Genomic DNA, 21850 nt, shown 5'->3' with positions numbered 1-21850 from the left:
CAAGAAATGGTTCACTATTGTAAATTACTATTGTGAACCATGCATTTTTGCTCTTTTGCTTTGTAGTGGTCTATTGTTATTTGACGGGCGTCCAGCCAACGCCGAAGACTACTTATAATTTCAAGATAGATTATTATAATTAAAAAATTTAAAATATGTACATATATATTTTTTATCCATACCTAGTCTCCTGTTTTCAAAGCCACGGCACGCCACTGGTATTTTTTTCGCACACGTGTTTGCTATTTTTTCGCGCTTCAAGATTTCATCTTTTAGCCTTCATTCATTTCTCACCTTTTGAAGTCGTACTGTCATAATGAAAGTACATATATGTATGTAGTTTAACGACCTGCATACAAATTCGTGATACGCTGGAGAAAACTGCATTCAAATCGGGTCAGTTGCTTCGAGTCTTCAGAAACTTTTTCAGTAAAATATCATATATGTATGTATGATACATATATATGTATATGTATGCTTGTAGGTAAAATGAAGATTGCGCGAAATATAAAAGCCACTTGTCAAATATTTTGACAGTCACATTTTTTTTGTAACTTAATCAAGCATGACAAGAAAAGCTGGCTCGTGAATTTTTGCGCCCGTTTTCAATTGTTGCCTAAGAGAAATATTCAAATATACAATAAAATACAAAAAGAAATGCAATGCAAAATAAAAACACACAATAAATACACAAAGCAAAATAGAGATCTAACAAAAATTTTTAAATTTGTAAAATTAACTGAAAAAAATTAAAAATTAGAAAAGTTTTTAACTTTTGGTAAAATGGTTTCTAAATATTATATATCAAGTCGTTGTTGTGCTATAAGGCGAAAGAATGACGGTTTATGAGAATGTTTGTGTATTAATGTTTCGTTCTTCAGTCATCGAAATATTTTAGGCGCCCTTTATTTTACGGCGCCTATGTGTGCCAAACGCTTCGCACACGCCACGGGCCGGCTCTGGTGACACGCCTCACTCTCTTCGGTCTGGTCATATTATTGCTTGAACCTGAGCGATCCCTCAAAATATATAGCGTTGTATTGAGGGGCGCCACACTGATTAGTTGCCGGTGATTACACAATGAAGAAACTATAAACTCGTATGCTATATCATCACGTATTGAAAACTATTAAAAGGTATTATTGAGCCGATTCTTAGTTACTTCGGGGTGAGTGACCAAGAGTGACCACAACCACATACGCCTGGGCAACAAAGTCACTCACGAGTCACCTGGTGTGGCCCGGCTCTCATGGTAAGAACACACTCAAAAGTGCGGCACGTGACGCTTCCGTGGGCTCTAGTGGTGAGAGGCGTTTTTATTAATTTGCGCAATCTTATTATTTTGACAAGTTTCTTATACATTTATTCAAATATAGGAATTACTGCTATCATTCACTGTCAAACCTATGTCAATATTAACTATATCACTGAAAACACTCCAGGGGGTGAGGCTTGTGAAGGGTCGTGATGGTACATATTTGGCGTACTGGAGTACGTCTAACGGTTTTTTTGCATGTGCAAAATACTGTGTGTATCTTAACCTTCACAGCTGCCGTTCGGATATTTCAAAATCTTGTAGATTATTTTGATAAGTTTGCTATTGTTCTATCGTTGATGGTGTCATTCTTTACATTTTATTTGCGTCAGTAGTTTCTTAATTGATTTGAGTGATTTTCATCACATTCACAATAGTGCGGAAATTTTTCACGCTTTAAAAAAGTTATAGTGAATCACGCACTTACGCATTTAAGACATACATATATCAATTGTTTATCATCTTTGAAGTGTACTTATTGTAGAATTTATCAACATTGTTAAATTGAAGAGTCCACTTTGTGATCCCGGTAAACTTCCTACCACTTAAGACTTACTAAGTTTATATTATACGCTATGTAGCAAATATTTATTTTCAATTCAACTTAAATGAAAGCCATTGTTTTAGTAGCCAACGAAATCTTTGAACCAAAGTTGTGGAATAAACTTCCTTTAGCGTGACAATACTGTCTTACATATTCACACAGTTTTTTTACTTAATTTTTGGAACATTTCATTGAAATGTAATTCAAAATTTCACCTTGGTGCACTGATACGAGTTGGCACATCGAGTTCGAGTCTTACGGCTCACGTAACCTTACATAGATCGAAGTTTTCAAATTCATGGTTAAACGAGAAATCGTTATCAGATACACGTAGTTTCCTAACTGTTCTTTTAACTATACTCCCATTCGCAAACTTCGCTTATTCCGCTTCGGTGTTGATCTAAATAAAATATATATATTTCTCAAAATACACATGGAGATTGAGAGTCGCTGACTGTTTTGTACCATTATGGCTATTTGAAGATTCGATATAGTATCGTTTAATTGGAATAGTATGCACAAGTGTACCGTTTTGTTTTGCGTCGTTGCATTATAAACATTTGGCGGTTCGTGGCTAAAATTCAATCGACTATAAACACGCGATTTTGAGCAATACTGTCTAGTAAATTGCGTAACTTTGTGGCTGTATATTTCAAAGTGCTCGCTGCTACATATGTACATTCTACCATATGTATAGCAATTGGTTGGTGAGAGTAAATTTTAAAATACTTTTTTCATATCTACATCTTATACTGTACATTTAACAATCACAATAGTTGCTAGTAGGCTGGAGTTAATAATATTTTTTGGGTAAAGATTTATCATTATATCTGTAGAATAACTGTCATCAGCTATCAGAACATTTCAATAGTCTTGTCTTCTTTTTCTTCCTCGTTTGGTTAATGCTGAGCGTCGTCGTGTTCATTTATATCATCTGGAATCTGGTGGACGATCCGTTTCCACTCCTCCCGGTCCTGTGCAGTTTAAAGGAGCGTTTAGGGACTATCTCGTATGTTCTTTAATTTGGTCTGACCATCTTATGGGAAACTGTCCTCTCGTTCGCCCTCCCTCTAGTGCTCCAGTGACTATCAGCTTCTCGTTCGCCCTCCCCGGCATTATGGCCAAAGTAGGAAAGAATCCTTTTCCCACATTTTGTGGAGAGTCTCTCTAAAACTGCCAGCTCTTTGAGGATGGAGATGTTCGTGCGTCTTATAGTCCATGAACTGCGCAATATCCGCCTCCAACACCACATTTCGAAGACATGTTCCTTTCTCTTTTTTTTAAGCAGCCATGTCTCGACTCCGTGCAATGCAATGAGGATCACCAGATAGATTTTCGCTATTATCATTATATGTAGAGCAGTGTTTCCTTCGTTATTCCTATTCTTCTGCAGCTTTCTGATCTTGACTCCCTCCTTCTTTTGAGATTAAGGGACTTACATATATACATACATATGTAGGTACATATATAAAAATCTTTGACTTCCTCATAGTCTTTTAAACCATTGAACTTTATGAGGGACTGTATCTGCTAAAGAAGAGGATTTATTGTGTTATTTATGTTATTTTATTTAGACCCAGATGTTTACTATATATTTCTATTCTACGAATTAGTTCCAACCTAACAGTCTTGTACCTACGGCGGTACCCTGGGGTGGGAGGGGGGCATGGGGGTAACAGCCCTCTAAATTTAAAAAATTATATAGTATATCAATTTATGAGAATTTACTTGGCGCATGAATGTTTCATTCGCTTCCAAATATAGAATATTGTTCTGGTACTTTTCGAACTAAAACGAATCTTCCAAAATATAAGCAATGCTAAATTTTATTGTTTTTGTTTTTTTAAATCCCAAAGAAACCTCAGTTTTCTTTTTGGTTTTTGCTAAATTTTATAAAAGGTATGTACATGTTGAAGAACATATTGAAAAAAAAAACTTTTTTTTAATTCAACTCCTTTTTCAAATTCCAGACGAAGAAAAGTTTCGTTTTTTTAAAACGCTAGGAGGGGAGGGGTGCCTGTATTTCAGCCGTCAGCTTCTACCTTTAATACACTGAGCACTTTTTGACAATTTTATTATATGGCTAAAAAAGTCATGAGATTCGAATTAAATCCTTTTAATAGTAACTTTTTGGGTATGTAAGGCATCGGAATTGCTCCTACTCAGCAGCGTGGGAGGTTCAATTTTCTTTTGGAAGACGATAATTACATAAATATGATGCTGTCGATGTTCTGTTATAACGACGGTCTTCTTTGTTTGCTGTGTTAACAGATATGATATAGTGAATTGATTTTTTTATGATACGACTATTCCAACATTGACATTGCACTGTTTAATACGAACAGAACTAAAAATATAATCTCACATAACAGCGTCTGCTTGTCTCGTTATCGGGAACGTGTTAATTTTAGCACACACAGAATGCAATGCGGTTTTAAATAAAATAAAAGTGATTTATTACGAGGCGATATAATCAATTCTAAATTAGTCTGCGTTCGACGCGTTCACTCGTTCAATTTCTAGGCAGGTTTAAATTGGTAGAGATTGTACCTATGAATATTAATAGATTTATAGGATGCCTGTTCGGCAAACAAAGCACTCACCCGCCCACCCCTTTTATCAGAACGAGACCAGTTTATTTGATTTAATCAACACATACTACAGGAGTATTGATTTGGAAATAAATGCTCAATTATTGATGCATATGGAAATGACACCCGATGCAAGTAAAGGTCCACTCTTAGTAGATTTACATTCATTGTGATATCTTCTCGTTATTGAAATGAAATACTATGTATGCATCTACATATGTATATGTACTATTAACATGAATAAAGTCAAAACAATGGAGCCGCGTGCGGTCTACTCGCTTGAACTCTCTCATTGCTGAAGTGGCGTCACATGTATAACTTCTTTGTATTTACCTTCTCGTAAAACATTATTGCACACATTAATAATAAATATATTATATAATATTTACATTACATACATATTAACACAGGTTGACTGACTTTGAACTTGATTTCCATATTTTTATAGTGCATTCAAATCCTATTTTTCTTGGCACAAAGCCATACCTTCCAATTCACACTCTTCAGACAGTAGAAGAGCATTCTTATACATACATATACATATGTATGTTAGTCATCTCCGAACACTTACCGCCTTATTGAGATATCTCGAAAGGTGTACTTATCGCACTAAAGTACGTCCTTTCATAATTGGGTGTAAAGTGGCTGTAGGAATCCAGTCACGAAGTCACCATTGATCAAGTTGATGGCTTTATTAATGTTTTGGTCACGAACCTTAGTACCTACGAATATGAGTATACTGTAAGTACTATATTGGAGCATACTTTAAGTTCATACATATACTATATCTATATTTACTCTAGTAAATTCTTATTTATTCTACAGTTAAGCTGGTATAATATTGCGCGGTCGCCATAAGAGTTTTCCTTTTTCATGCTCGGTATACTAATGTAATGTTCAGGGTTAGCAACCGTTCCAAATTATTTCAGAATGCTAGTCCCTGTTTAGGATCGACCATTGACGTACAAATATACTTCGGAAACCATCTTAAAAATAGTTAGCAACGTATTATATGTACCTACATATATATTTTTATTTTTCACATATTTTTACTTTCTTCTCTTCAGGTCACTTTTATATTTTTTTTTTCCGAAAAACAGGTTTAAGTAAGAAATAATTTTAACGAACTCATTATAATTTACAACGGAATCTTGTGTCGGGTCGAAACGATGACAGCCAGCTGTCCATACGTGGCTTTCTATAGCCCCTTTGCAACTCATTGAAACAATGGTAAAAGTTACTTTTTTCATTATCATTTATTCACAAGATTGTCAAAATATCTACCGATTTTATGAAATATGCAAGATTTTTTTTGTTTATTTGATAGTTTTTTTTTGGAACTAAAGTAAATAGAATTTTGCTATATAAAAATCTGTCTTACTATACAGAAACGACATTTGGCGATAACCATTTGCCTACCCTAGATTTGGCCTGGCCAAAAATATGCATTTAGTTTGATGAAATACTATAAATCTTAATCAAAACGATTATTCGTTACTTAGACAATGGAAAGTGCAACAAGTTTAAATATATTTATCACAAGCTTCTTTGAAAATCAAAAAGTTTTATAAAAAAACAACCACAAACTGATCCACTTTTGCTCCCTCCTCCCGATAAAGCTGAAATGACATCCTTGAAACTATAGCGTTGTAAGTTGAGATGAAACTTAAATTATCAAAAATATCTAAAATAATTATATACATACATAACAAAATTTATATTTAAATAAAAAAAACCACGGTCCAATTCGTATATACATACATATGTATGTATGTACATATGTATATATGGGTAAACGGATTATTTCGCACATTGCGATCGCGCACACGACTATTGTTTCCACGAATATCGCGAATACAGAATATCTGGCACTAAGTTCTCATTGGTATGATAGTATGATCGAGACTTTAGTGACGTGTGCGAGATGGCTTTGTGCGGAATAATCATCGAACCGTGCATATGTAATATGTAGCAGACTGTCAACTTTTTAACTCGAAAATACATTTGCATTCATTTATCGAGATGTCAGTAAATTAGAAAAGTCAAAATTGACAGTTAATTTTTTTTATATTATTATTTATATTATTTTTTTTTATATTATATACCTATTCATGAATTGAAACATGTACATAAATACAAACATACATATTTTAAAACGATTTTAGGAATTATTTAAAAATATAATAAACAGGTGGAAACCCTAAGGTTCTGTCGCACTTCCTGAAATGTTAGTACACAATTTATTGTGCGTAATTCATTGTCTACGTGACTGCGAGATTTCCCTCGACCTTCCCCATACGCTTTTCCGGGGAGAGAGGTTGTTTTCCGCGCCGATCAGACCGGAACCTCCCGCCGCACCCAATACGGCTCTGGATATTCGTGTTTATTATTTGCATATTAAATGTGCGCGTTTGCTATTGGCCGACAACAACTATATGTTAATTAATGCGAACGGTTTCAGTTTTGCACGTCCGTCCGTGACGACGCACACTAATTCGATTGCACAGTTGCGTTGGTTCCGTATAATACTGCCTAATTATTATTTGTTCAGATGCTCGCTGAAACGGAGACAATGGACGGGCTCACAATGGTAAACACGAAAACCGGTTAAGGTAATTAGGATTTCGTACAGTGCATTTTGCGATTTGCATATTCTGGGCGCGTGAGTTGTACCTGTGCTTGCCAAAGTGTTCTATATATAGGCGCGCAGATTGAGGGATCGTATGAAATTTAAATTGCATAGTGAAGCTACATTACGAGGTTCTGATTTTCAATCATACAATAACCAAAAAGTGAAAAGCATGAAATTATTTATTTAGATGTTACAGTTCAAGTGCACATTTCGTTTGTTCGTGAACATACTAGTTTGTTCATACACGAACCAATCTGGCCAGCTATAGTGTACATGTTACAGTCGTGTATTTTCAGTTGCAATATATTCCAACTGGTGTTTTAAGTCTTTCATATTCGGATACAATTCAACTAGTTAATTATATCTCTACAAGCGCAAATACACTTTAAACAATGTGCGCCAGTTGTAACATAACAGTTGAGTTTTGACAGCTCTGATTTGTTTGCGAATGCCCTAGAATTCAAAAATACGTTAATATTTACTGGATATTACGAATAATGGTAATAAGTACCGTATTACGATAACTCTAAGAATGTGTTCAGAAGAAAAATGTGACTTTCCAACTTAATTTACCAGCCGAGTGACGTTTTAACGTAAGCTTGACCTCTCCACCTAACCTGGTACTTTTTATATATATGTATATAATATATTTTTACCAGTTTTCGTCTATTCAACTGACGTGGGTTAGACGGAATATATTCTAACTCGTCAAAATATACATATTACATCTGAAAATACACTTCAATTATTACGGTAGTTGGTACCAGGTTACATGAAATATATTCCAACTAGTCAGTATGTGTATATTACAACTGGAAGATACACTTCAACTGTAACATACACAAAATAACAAATTGACAAATAAACTAGTTTGTTCATACACAAACTATTTGGCATAAGTTTAAGTGTCCCATATTATATTTACGCATACCCTGAGTTGCAATATTTTTAATATTAGCGGAAACGGAAAGGATAGCAACATTGTAATGCGGTTTCCATAGGATTTCCCTTTTGAATACTTGGCGTTTTGATATGTCAAAATTTTTAACAGCTGAAAGTTTCACCTGGTTAGTCTATTTGAAGATACTTTTTGACTTAGTACTAAAACCAACAGTTTGTGTATGAACAAACTAGTACGTTCATGAACGAACCGGAGTGAACACTTGGACTGTAACATTTAAATATATTTACAATTCGTAGTTTATAATCGAGTCAAATCTCGTTTGGGTTAATGAATTAAAAATAAGCGTATCAGTGTTTTTATCTTATAATGAAGTTTTTATCTCACAATTCGCACTGCTAATAGGGACATACAAATCAATGCACCCATATAATAAAATTAGTCACTAACTTTAATTTCAAATTACACTACATATCTTTTTCCTATACATTTAAAACTTAACCAATAAAATTAGTAATATATGTCTTCGTGAGATAAACACTGTACTCACACTGATTAAGTATGCTAAAATAATTAATTAACATTTTAGCAGGATTACCCACATGAATACCGAAAAAAAAATGTAAACACGTTTTTCGTGTATGTTTACGATGTATATTATGTTTTTGCGCGATAGACGAAGGTCGTGGATTCCCAGTCGGATTGTATGTATCTACATATGTATATACATATGTACATATATTGCACATGGGAATTTGCGACACATTCCCAAATTTAAATTTATGGTTTGAAAATCTATGGGGTATGTTTTTTGATGTGGTTTTGTAATGATTAGTGTAGGTATTTTAATTTGATGCAATTATCTATTATATAATGTACATATGTATATTCTGGGTTGAATTGATTTAATTAAGAATGAATAGGGGATATAGGGATAATGTAGGGATTCAGATAACCTTGTGTATTTTTTATTTTGTGTTGTTTTAAACGATGTACTTTTTATATTTAGTTCTCTAATTCTTGCCTTATGTTTTGTTTTTATTTTTTTTTCATTTTTGTTATGTTTTTTATGTTGTGTAATAGATAAGGCGCGATTAACAGCCATTTAGAGGTCACCCAGGAAGAATATAAGAGTTTGCAAAAATAGACATTTTATCGAGTGGTTCGTGTCAGCGAACAAGAATCTCGCTTTTTATTGAGGTAATTAACGAATTTGCTCAAAGTTGCAACTCGAATTTTCATTGTTTTCAATGTTTATTATTTTCGTCCAATTTGTATAGCAGTTTTATTTATTTCCAAATTAGATTATAATTATAATGAGAACCATTTTCGCATACATCTGTATCGGTGTTGGCCGTGGGAACAAATTTGCACTTAAAACTTTTAATGGATATACATATTTTAATTAAGACTATTTTAAATTTTGCTCTTATGGTCAGCACCGATCTAAACTTTTATATTATATCACATAAAGAGCGATTTTCTTCAATTGTTTGATCATTCTGTTTATTTTTCAATTATTAAACAACTCCAGTGTCAATATATTTTATATTATGCTTTAGCCAACAATGGCTATTGTTCTTCATAGAATTTTAATCATTTTATTCATACCTTTAAAATTAGATTATGTATATTAATTAGCTTAGCAAATTTTTTTACAATAAAATATGAAAACTCCTCATAGAATTTACATAGTTGGCATGATGTATGTATTCTTTGATCACATCCTGATTCTAAATCAGACATTCTAGCATACTGTGGACTTTGATTGTCTTTATACAACAAACACAATTACCTTTATTTTGTATAATAATTGAAACATGTAATTATGTGTCTTTATCTACTTTATACCTATGTACATATGTATATGTATGTTCAATATAATGATACTAACATATAAGAAAATCATAAGATTCATTTGAACAAGGTCAAAATCCACATTATACTTCTCTTGCCTTTATTTGCCATAGTGTTTTTTTTATTGTAAATTGATGTTGATTGAGTACTGTTTTGTTTTCAGTGTGGTGCGGCTGCCGAGGAAAATTGCTCGGAAGGTAGCTGTGGTCTGGTGCCTGGCTCCAGCTACGTTCAAGGAGTTAAGGAGAGCGTCGCCAGTCTGGCGTGCTCCTGCGAGTGCCTTGACTCAGGACACAACCACAACCAACAACAGCAACAGAAAACTCCAGCTTCCGAGTATAACGCGCTAGATCTCGTTGGCGCTTACATCCGCACGGCCAGCCCCATCGCCGGAGTCATGCTAGCCAACCACGATGCTTTCGCGGCGCGGCTTACACCCACCGACCTCATATATAACTTATCTGATGTCGAAAAGTATCTGCCGAAGCTCGCCGACGATTGGTCTGTGGAGACCATCACCCGAAAGCGCAAGGAGCGTCAAGACTCCGGGTCCTCTTCGGCTCAAGAACGCAAAGTCATACGTTCCAATAGCGAAGAGCGTACCTGTGCCTTGGCTCAAACCACCTGTGACGACAACATCAGAAGAGTGTCGTCCCACGAGGACTTTGAGAAGTCAAAGAAGCCACCCACTTCCCGAGCTGCCGTCCCCCTTCACGAGCAAAATTATGATGAGCCCCAACGATCCTCATTGATCGACAATGATTACGATGCTTTCTATGCTAAAGATGCTTCATCAGGCATCGGTGAGAAGTACTCACATATATTTGGACAGAACATCGACAATGAACACTCGTCCACTGACTATTTTTGTCTCAGACAAAAGTACAGCAAGAACGATAGTTCTCCCTCTCGTTCACGTATTCATGAATATATCCTATTCCCTAAGAGGATTTCACCGAATCGAGATCCTGGAGCTGGTGGGACGTGCAGCACAGGAAGCCGAAGTGGCTGGGGTGGAGTCTTAGGGGATGAACGAGATCATGAAAGGGCTCGTTGCAGTGAACGACGTTCCCGGGCTAGACGTCCACCTCGCCGACAGCAAAAACAGAAAGCCAATGATCAGGATGCTTCTAAAGAGAATGATCAGAACTCAAGTGCAGATAAATCTAACTCTTTCGTCAAGAAAGAGATCGTACTGCCTCACAGTTCTAAAAAGAGTGAAACTATAACATTGTCAGGAGAAAAGCTTGTAAAGAGCGACATCACGCAATCTAAAGAATCGTTTGAAGCACCTGTAAGTCAATACTCATTCAAAGAACGCAAGGAAAATTGCAAGTCAAATCATGTGGACAAGAGCTCTCCACATTCCTCAACGGAATTGTTAGAATTGAAGAAGGATCATCGTTTGAATATCCGCGACAGATCTCAGAGCCCAACTGCTCAGTCTGTGTCGCCTGTCAGGAAAACGCCTATTATTGATTTGACGATGCTGCACGAGCAGCTCGGTCAGAACGAGCCCGTGCCTAGTGTACCTACCAAACTGATCGGTTTCCCATGGGATGCTGATGCGCGACAAACCTTCCGTAGCAACTTCGACTCGGAGCCACTGAGGGACGAGAACGTCGCTAGCTACGACAATGTAGATATATCTAAAATTCGCAATCAAAGGAGAACCCTGCCTGACAAACGCGACGTTGAAAACGTCGAAGATTTGATCAACTGTAGCGTGTCGGAGCCGGACGAACGATTGCACAAGATCGCTAAAAAACTTCAGGGGTTGAAGAAGAAAATCACAAAGTGCGAGGTTGAATTTGAAATTTCGCACGGATACAGAGCATCTCAAGCAGATAAGATGAACGATGAATTGTTGAGCAAATTGTACGTCGAAGTGAGACGGCTCAAAAATGAACGCAAATGTATCAAAGCGGGACCGGGAGAATCTCTATCGAGACCCGTGCCCACCGAATGTACTTCAGGTGACTCTCTAAAATCTAAACCGATGACGGATATCATGACAGATATTGAACATGTTAGTATTTATACCATAAATATATATGTATATATTTTTTAATGATTTATTATTAATGTGTGTAATATGATTATTTTTACAGAGATTGGAATTGAAGCGCAATGCGCATGGACGACCACAAAAGTTAGAAGACTGTTCTTATATTCAATTGACTGAAGAAAAAGCGGCTGTACAAAGAGCTTTATTGTGGTTAGAAGGTGCTCGTGGTCGTCCGACTGCTAAAGCTGATCGAGATGCAGCACGTCACCTATACGACAGATACAGGGCTGTTAAGCGTCTTGTGGCCCGTTATGATGCTGTAAGTTGGAATAAAAGTTTATAAGTTGACATTGTTTCATTTGTAATATGTAAACATTCATTTGTTTATTTATTAAATTAAAAAAAAAAAAATTAATATTAACAACAGCCAATCAGAAACGAATTGAAATCCTTGTTTTACATATAAAATTTATTTATGAATTGTTTTGGTTGCAGGTTAAAGCTAATAATAGTATCAGTGAACTAGCGACTATTATGGAACACGAAGCTATGTTGTTCACTAATCTTGAAAGTCCGGCTGAATCTCCGGAAACAACCGACAAACCCAACCAAAGTGACAGTGGAACTTCAACCACTGATTTATCTGAGAAAAAGGATTCGGAAGATCCGGCATCATCTTCGGCAAAATCTACAGCGAGCGATGATACCACGATTCTGATCGACGACTCTGGAAATATTTCCAATGAGAATTTACATTGTTTACCATTGAAAGAATTGAATAAGCTGCTCAACGAAGCGAAAGCTTTAAAAGCCACGTTGAGAAAAAATATCAAATTGTTCGAAGCCGATTTTGAGATTCAAAATAGTAGAAAGGTATTGAAAGATGAGAGACAGGCGGTATTACCTTCGTATATGAAGTATAAGGAGACGAAGGCCAGGCTGAGGCTTCTGAACGCTTTAATCAACAAAAAGAAAAAGTCTAACGGATGATGGGATCGCAGAGATCCGCTCCGTTAATTCTGCACGTACTGTCGTGCTTTCACCAAATGGATAATAGATTTTTTTTTGTGAATTCACAAATCTTTTATATCCGTTTTACAATTGCATGTATGTAATTGCTTAAACTGCAGTAATGTCGACACTGATGTTCATTTTTGGAAATTGTTTACTGTCTAAAAGTATAGACGCGTATCCAAAACACTGCCAGCAAAAGATGGAGTGAAAAGTTTCTTTTGCTGTTTGGTAATATCATATTATCGTGATATATTGTTTACAATAAGGTTGCATTCTAAGTATTTGTGCTAATGATAACAAATATAAGCTTTAATATATTACTTTTTCAATTATGTCAATATACATATGTATGTATTGACTTTTAACTTGTTTTTGTGTATTTACTTACATGCGTATTTACATATGTATATAACTTAACAATTGGGTTTGGAGTTTTGGTTATCAATGTATATTTACTATAATTGATAAAATGAATGTTTGTATGCTGATTTATTGTATGATTTTGAATATAAATATAGTTTAATATTTATAAATGTATTACTTGCCTTACATGGTTTTGAAATGATTTTAAAATCTTAAAGTGCCATTTTTAGTGTACTATTATTTTGCCAACCCAACGATCGTTATCTGTTTTTATTATTAGTCTCATTATGGTTGTTTATGTATGATTTTCTAGCCATACTTATTATGTAGGCTCAAAAATTGTTGAAAAGATTTCAAAACGTCTTTATTTGGTATTCCTATTGCTTCATACACAATTTATTTTGCACTATGTGCAAAATTCAAAAATTGACAAAATAAGAAAATTTATCTGCTATTGCTGTGTTGTTCTTTGTGCCATATTTTGATAAATATTCTGAATAGAATAACCGCAGAAGATTATTTAAAAAAATGTTATAAAAGTAATGGAATTGAATTTAAACGATGCATGATATCTTACAAAATTTTATTACATGTTTGAGATTTTGCAATATTTATGATGTGATCATATTTTGGTTAATATTATTTTTTATATTGTTTTGTTGTGTAATTCTAAGAAAAGAACGCACACTGTTAATTTATTGTGTATTGGCTTTTACGTTTGATTTATTTCATGGAAATGATTGAAAAATTTTGATTCTGAGAATCAAGTAAGATATATCTCATATATAAATATAATATTAATATATTATTGATTTAAAGTTAAGTGGGAAATGATACAATATACATATATATATTCGTTTATTGAGCCATTTTATATTTGATTTGTTTGTGACTTTGTTTAAATCGATCTTAGAGAATTATCAGAGTTGTTGGAGTTCTCTGCACGTTTTTTCCTAATATTGGAATAAAATCATACATACGTATTGTCATACATATATCTTTTGAAGTTGTTAAAGTTGTCCGTATAACCCATGCGGACAGGAAGATTGATGTAAAGTATTTTTACGATCATATTTTTATAAGTAAAGTATTCATTGTATTCGTTTTGATACTTACAAAGCACACATTACTTTTATGTGTGTATTTGTGTATTATAAATAGAAGTAGGTAAGGCTTTGAAAAGAAAGCTTTTACAGATTATCTGCAAATTGACAATTTAATCAATTTTTAATGTATTATGTTTCTTTCACGTTGATGATTATTGATTTTTTATGTTGTTAACGTTTGAAATTAAATGTATGCACTCAGATATTATATTCTGCTTGTAATTAATTTTGATTGTGTCTATTCTTATATTTTATTTAACAAACTTGAGGATTAAGGAGTACAAATAATATTAAACAATAAAAATGCCACATTTTTGACAAGCAAAGAATTAATAATCATAGATTATTTTCAATCCGAAGACTAATTGTATATTTATATTATATATATTTAGGTTTCACCATTATATTAACTGCATCATATATGGAAATGTGCTATATTAGAAATGTTACTATCTCAGTTAAATATATTTGTATAACCTTACATGTTTGGTGTTTTCATTTCTTTCATCTCTGTGTTTTTGCTAAACCTACATTTGTTTATATATGTATATAGTCATTGGTATATAAAAGAATACACTTTTATTTTATACATTTTAATTTCAATTATCTTCCAACTGAAAAGTTTACATAATTTTCGTTTACATTCTTCGGGACATTAGACAATTAAAATATACATGGCTTAAAAAATCCACAGTTGATGCTATTAAATTTGTTTTCAATCCTCCATACTGGATAATCATGGTGACTTCTATAAGTACACGAAATAACTATACAAGCAAATGATAGTGATCTGAAGCAACACGCACATAGCGTACGTATTTGAGAATAATTCAGAATTGAAGCAAATAATTTACACATACACTTAATATACACATTTTTTTCAATAACTTGAGAAGTGGAATATTGATCACAACTTTTACAATAACATAAATGGTAATATATTATATTGACTGATGTATATAATATTATATATATTGGAATATTGGTCATTGAAATCAAACTGTGTGGAATATCCAGACTTTTCATTAAGCTTCAAATTTTGATTATACTTACGACTGACCAAAAATCAAGCTGCATTTTAACTGGTAGGTATGGATTATAATAATTTTAGCATTTTTTGCGTAAATGTCTATTTTTAATCTTTTTATAATAGATAATTTCTAAATTTAATAGATAATATACTGTCAGATCAATTTACATATCTCTAAATAATTCTATGGGAATGTATTTTCAATACAATATATTCTCAATTCACTATCACAGTAGATAAAGGTATATAATAATTTATTTAATATTAATGCTTACTTTAAACAACACACAAATATATATTTTACAGCATCAACATTGAAAAAAAATACATATTATCTTTAATCGATAGCTCTAATTGTTTTCTACAAAGTCTGAATCTAAAATAGCATTTATTTTTTAGTATTTAGATACCAAAATTGTGCCAAAACCAGATCTTAGTGAGCAAATAAAATAACATACACATATTTTTTGCATCTAAGAAGTCAGTAGTTTTTAATAATCAATACATAATAGCAGTTTGTTTTTATTATTCTATAATATAACATTATGTTTGACTAAAATTGATTGCTTTTGAAAGCACTAAGTGTTAAACTAAACTTACAGGGTAATGTGTTAAATACATAGTTGTAGGATAAAGTGATAGTCACTGCAAGAGATCACAGACAATGAACAACACATTTTGGAAAATGTGTTGAAATACATATGTATATAATATTACTAAGACTATATGGGATTAACATAAAATTATAAGTTTATTTTATTTTATTTATCCAATCATAGACGTTAATTACATCGAATTTGACTACTTCATTAATATATTTGTATGTGTATGTATGTATGCATTTTGAACAAGAAAAGAAATAAGTAATGTTCTTATACATAGGTATGTCCTTTTAACTTTTGCGCGATAACTTAAAAAACGGTGCCATCTATTGGATAGTACAAAGAGTGAATTGATTTATTTAAATTCATAATACTTAGGATATGCAACGATTGTCATAGAAATTTAGAAACATCTAATTCTTACGCTATGAGTCTTAATATTATGATTAATTTACAGTCAATAATATACTTTCATATTGTTTTTATATAATATGAAGAAAAGAAGAAACGAATATGTATTATATGTAATGTGTAGAATAATGATTGCTTTACAAGTTATATAATTTCAAGAAATATATCTCCAATCGAATGATTTTCGTAGTCTTAACATTTTGTAAAGTTTCAACAAAAGGTTTAAATTTTTCATAAACATTCTTAAATTAATTTGCATATCATATAAAGAATTAAATATTTTTTCAATTTTCTTAAAGATTATATTTTTTTCAATTAGATACTAAATAAATTCTATTTTATTAATATCAACCAACACATTTGATAGTATTACATTTTTACAATTAAAAGAAGGAATCATTTTGTTATTCGTTATTTTAAGTCTCACAGAAGGGCTTTTTATTAACAAATAAAAATACTTTAAAAACAATATACACTTATATAAAATACACATGTCACAATAATACATAATATTTTTCTGTAATAAGGTTGTAGATTAAATTGAATTTCCTTTTTCTCAAAATTTGATCATAGCACGTCCATAAAATATAATAATAGCGTACGTAGGCCTTTATATACATATGTATATTACTTATAAAAAAATAACCAATAAAAAAACTCAATACATATTACAGTGCAATGTAAATTAAATTTAAAAATAAATTATAGTTAAATCACGTAATACGAATAACAAAATGTTTTTTAAAGTACACATGATAAAAAGCATAGGCAGATATGGAATTAGTAACACGAGGAGTATCTAACATTTAATCATGTATATATCAAAAGACACTTGGCACGTATTGCTCAAGAGTACGATGGGGCACTTGCTACACTCATTCATCCAAATTAAAATTAATCCACCATGTGCTCTAAAAAGATATTGACATTTAATTTACGTCGAAATTAAAGTGTCAAATTAATTAAAAGACATTTTTACCTTCTTCACCCGTATGTTCTTCGTCTGACGAATCGTAACGGGTCTCTATAAGAGAACTCTGTTTCGATAAGCCCTAAAATTAAAATTTAAATAGTCATTACCATGTTAAAATAATCATTAAAAGGAACGTTTCATTATTTACTGGTGACATACTTTGTTGGAACGTCGACGCGGTGGAGAAATCTTATTCCAGAGAGCTTCTAATTGATCAAAATGCTGTGATTGCGCCAGAGCTGCCTGTTCGGGCCCCAAACCACTCTGAAATTTTACATAATATTTTGAAATTAAAAATATTTCACATTGCTAAAATTTTAAATTAATTATTTCATTACCTGTGATCCGAGTTCTTTACTTTTTTCTTGTTGTATTTTGGATATTTCTTCCATTGAAGCAGAAACTGAGAATCTGATAAAAATTTAATACAATTTTATTATCAAATTAAACTATGTAAATTCATATTCCGTTATTTTAAGTTAATAATTACCTTCGTTTTAATCTTTCATCGACTTGTGCCATCATAGCAGAAGAAGTAAGATGTCCGTATTTCTTTTGCCAAGTGTATGTATCGAGAGATACTTCTTTCTTTAATAATCTCTTCATTGGCCTCTTAGGTGCTAATGGTCTCAAATCTAAAAAAAATTACATTTTAGGTACAAATACATATCATCACCATCCATTGCTGGATAAAGGCCTCTTCAATACGCTTCCATTCGTCTTATTTTTTGTATCATCCATTTCAACCCACACATCTTCCTTGCGGCCTTTAACATTCCCTCGGGTACCATTCTAGCACTTCTTTTGTCCACCTTTTGTTCATTATACTAGCTACATACTTCTCATCCAAGTATTCCGTTTCCTATCTCTCCTCGTTATGCCGAGCAAACAGTGTTCCATACTTTTTTGATTGCATTCGACTTTGTCTAACATCTTAAAAAATATATCTACATATATTCTATACAAAACAAATATTACCATCAACTTCTTTGGGTGCTGAATACGTAGGCATCTTCACATATGTTGCAGGTGTATTATGCAGACAAATAATAGGCAAACAACCTGAAAATATTATATAAATGTAATATTATATTTTAATTAATATTATTTTATGTATATTACTGTTATTAACCTTTATCTAAAAGCAAAACAGCTATCCGAGAACAGTCCGTAGCCATTTCAAATTTGAGCATCGGAACATGCAATTGCAAGGAAGTCAGTGCAAGACCACGTTTAGTCTCCCATACTATCAGTGTCTTATCTTCAGCACCTACAAAAAAAGTCAATACATATTTACAAAACATCAATAAATCATGATATTCGAACATCATCACAAATAATTACCTGAAACTGCAATGGTACCATCTCCGGAAACTCTAACACACGTAACTTTTCCGAGATGACCAGACAGAAGATGCACATCCGACCCTGTATTTATATCCCAAACTATGAGATTACAATCCCATGAGCCCGAGATCACTTGAGTCTTGTTCAATACGGATACAGCAACGCACGTCACTATATCTGAATGTCCGACCAGTACCTAAAACATTATGCGTGATTCAATTTGTAATCTGATATGGCAAAAGTAGGTACGATAAATCTGATTATGCAAACCTGTGCCAACTTTCCGCCGTTCACTTGCCACACTTTTAGAGACATGTCTTTAGAACCGGTAATGAGATATAAAGAATCGGTCGACAGAGCACAACACGTCACAGCTTCTGCATGACAAACATTCCACCTTTCTTCCTCTCGACTCAATGACCATATACTGACTGAATTATCACCATTTGTGCACGCCTAATTGAAATATTTATATGAATCACACGCCTTATTGTATTTTATTATGATTTTAATGGAAAATGAATACTCACTGCAAACTTCATATTTGTCGTCACTAGTACAGTATTACAAGGATAATCCCAATTTTGAAGTTGAATACCGCTATCTGCTAGCCACAGATGAAGATTACCCGTTACATCTGCTGATGCTACTCTACGTGAGTCGTGCAAAATTGTCAAAGTTTGTATACTAGATGAATGACCCTAAAATACCATGTAATAAATTGAGTTTAATTTTTTGTTAATTATACATTTATGTATATATGGGGAGCAATGGGTGCATTTGTTTCATTAATAACGTTTCATTTGTCAGTACTATCTTATATGTCAGTACTATCTTATATATAACAAAGACTATTCGTTGTGTTGTTTGTATAATTCGTTTCTGATTGGCTGTCGATAGATATTCAAATAAATTTAATAATAAAAAAAAAACAAATGAATGTTATGAATAATAAGTGAAGCCAGGTAGAACCATTAGTAATCTAGTATACAATTTCGAAAAAGACTTTGTAAGTTTTGGTTCATAGACTCCAGTTCCGGATCCCTGTTTGAGTTCCCGATCCAGATTCTTGTTTCAGTTCCGGATCCCGATTCCTTTTTTCAATTCCTTATCCGATTAATTTTTCAGTTCTGGATCCCGATTGCTTTTTCAGTTCTGGTTCTGGATTTCTTTTTCAGTTCCGGTTTCGGATTCCTTTTTCAATTCAGGATTCCGATACCTGTTTCAGTTCCGGATCCCGATTACTTTTTCAGTTGCGGTTCCGTGTTTCTTTTTCAGTTCAAGGTCTCGATTCCTTTTTAATTTCCGATTCCGGATTCCTTTTTCAGTTCCGGTTCCGGATTCCTTTTTTAGTTCCGAATCCAAATTCCTTTTTCAGTTCCGGATCAGGATTTATTTTTCAGTTCCGGTTCCCTTATATATAAGTCATTAAATATTATTTTTTTCGATTCAAATAAATTTTATAAAAAAATAAATGAATGTTTACCATAAGTTTGACCATGTTTAAGTGGTTTGAATTACAAATGCCGAGCGAAGCCGGGAAAAACCACTAATACACAATAATTATGTATAATTCCAGTAAATCTTAGATATGTACATAAGTACCTACTTGATAAGTATTTTTTATACAAATCAAACATATTTTATTTATAATATATACATATACTATTTACATACATTAGATGAAATAGTCCAAATGAAACGAATGCTTCTGTCATTTACACCCCATTCTGTATGTAATAAATATTGTACCTTATAAGTGAGAGTGTGGGTCGAATCAGCCACAGTCCAAACCATGAGAGTCTTATCCTCAGATCCACTTATGACAAGTAAGTTATTTATGGAAAATTTGACACAATTTACTTGGCCGTTGTGACCTCTGAGAGTCGACTGAAGCGTGTGAGTGTTCATTTGCCAAATTCTGACTAAGCCTTGAGGACAACCACTAGCCGCCAACTGTCCATCGGCTGAAGCGTCCAAGCAACTTATCGGCAAAATCAAACTTTGCTCGTGTAAGAGCCGATTAACCAAAGAAGTTGAAGGGGTCGACTTAAGTTTCTTCGGTTTTGTGGGACGGAAATTGGTGAGGGAGTCTTCGGTGTGAAAAGAATACACAGTCACTCTATTGGCACCTGAAATATTATTACATTTTAATAAACGAAAATAATAATATCGCCATACGAAACAAATTCCACATTGGTAATAAAATACCTGCAGCGAATAAGAAATCATCATTATCTGTGACGAGAAGAGCAGTCAAGCCTGACGGTTGAGGAGCAGATAGTACTCTCAAAGCTCTACCTGTGTGCATTTCATGAATCAAAGCTCCACCAGCTCGTAGTCCGATTACCAAACGTGCACAATCTTTTGCAACGCACATGCATGACACCTAAATCATTTATAACAATATTTTTTATTCAATTTTTAAATATTACATAAAAATATTTCATAGAAAACTTTGATTTTTCCGAACAACAAACTAAACAAATAAAAAAATATATTTATTAGAAGAAAATATAGAAAAAAAATCTGATTTTTCAACTATTGTAGGTAAACTCAGGCCTCTTTTTATGCGGATTTTTTTTATAGGGTTTATATTTAATGAAAATTCTCAAAAAAAAAGGTAATTTTGTACGTTATAACCAAGGCTGTGGAGTTGGAGCATTTTAAGAGGAATCGGAGACGGAATTGTAATAATCGTAAATGAAAGTAAAAAGAGTTAAGTAAAAAATCAACCGACTCCGACTACGTTTTTACTATTTCCTTTATTACGGTAATGTCAATGTCTTCAATTTTATTGAATTTTCATGAATTTCAATTACATTATAAATAAAATCAATGAATAGCACGAATTTTAATGTGTGTGGCCAAAATCGATTGTTTCCTCCGTCTCATATACGTTTTTATTTTCATTTTTACTCTTATTTTTTTTATTAAATTGATTTGTTTATGTATGAAATTCATACACATTCACTGAGAAAAAATTCATACACATTCACTACTTACTTTTTATTTATACCTATTTCGTTACAAATAATTCAATACATTGGGTTACATGTCAATTTCTCGTAATTTTTTTAAATTTCATTAATTTTTCATATTTTGAATATTGCTATTATTATATAATCATTGCTAATAATTGTATACGTTGGCAAA

At 32.9% G+C, this 21850-nt stretch overlaps 2 protein-coding genes across 6 annotated transcripts in view; one reads left to right on the top strand and one right to left on the bottom strand.

The window, feature by feature from the left end:
• The window catches only part of LOC143914895 (protein FAM13A), a 51574-nt gene extending 36763 nt beyond the window's left edge, over nucleotides 1-14811 (top strand). Inside the window, exons 1-6 of one of the 5 annotated variants that reach the window (XM_077435296.1) lie at nucleotides 2362-2562; nucleotides 7002-7062; nucleotides 9067-9183; nucleotides 10004-11869; nucleotides 11952-12167; nucleotides 12344-14811. In XM_077435296.1, coding sequence (XP_077291422.1) covers nucleotides 10238-11869; nucleotides 11952-12167; nucleotides 12344-12838 — 2343 coding nt within the window. In that variant the 5' untranslated portion in view covers nucleotides 2362-2562; nucleotides 7002-7062; nucleotides 9067-9183; nucleotides 10004-10237 and the 3' untranslated portion in view covers nucleotides 12839-14811. Of the gene's footprint in view, nucleotides 1-2349; nucleotides 2567-7001; nucleotides 7063-9066; nucleotides 9184-10003; nucleotides 11870-11951; nucleotides 12168-12343 lie in introns of those variants that run through there. The other 4 variants (XM_077435294.1, XM_077435293.1, XM_077435291.1 and 1 more) reach the window with 4 other exon arrangements.
• A 106-nt stretch (nucleotides 14812-14917) lies between these two features.
• Nucleotides 14918-21850, bottom strand: part of LOC143914290 (protein qui-1) — a 160801-nt gene continuing 153868 nt past the window's right edge. The window contains exons 18-28 of the mRNA XM_077434454.1: nucleotides 20906-21083; nucleotides 20447-20826; nucleotides 19225-19395; nucleotides 18965-19150; nucleotides 18692-18890; nucleotides 18480-18617; nucleotides 18326-18409; nucleotides 17838-17982; nucleotides 17686-17758; nucleotides 17507-17611; nucleotides 14918-17426 (exon numbers count right to left, since the gene is read on the bottom strand). Of these exons, the coding sequence (XP_077290580.1) occupies nucleotides 17337-17426; nucleotides 17507-17611; nucleotides 17686-17758; nucleotides 17838-17982; nucleotides 18326-18409; nucleotides 18480-18617; nucleotides 18692-18890; nucleotides 18965-19150; nucleotides 19225-19395; nucleotides 20447-20826; nucleotides 20906-21083 (1749 nt within the window). The 3' untranslated portion in view covers nucleotides 14918-17336. The remainder of the gene's footprint in view (nucleotides 17427-17506; nucleotides 17612-17685; nucleotides 17759-17837; nucleotides 17983-18325; nucleotides 18410-18479; nucleotides 18618-18691; nucleotides 18891-18964; nucleotides 19151-19224; nucleotides 19396-20446; nucleotides 20827-20905; nucleotides 21084-21850) is intronic.

Source organism: Arctopsyche grandis, chromosome 7, assembly GCF_051622035.1.
Source record: "Arctopsyche grandis isolate Sample6627 chromosome 7, ASM5162203v2, whole genome shotgun sequence".
Lineage (NCBI taxonomy): Eukaryota > Metazoa > Arthropoda > Insecta > Trichoptera > Hydropsychidae > Arctopsyche > Arctopsyche grandis.
The sequence above is the reverse complement of the archived record's forward strand: the minus strand, read 5'-3'. Positions and strand labels throughout refer to the sequence as shown.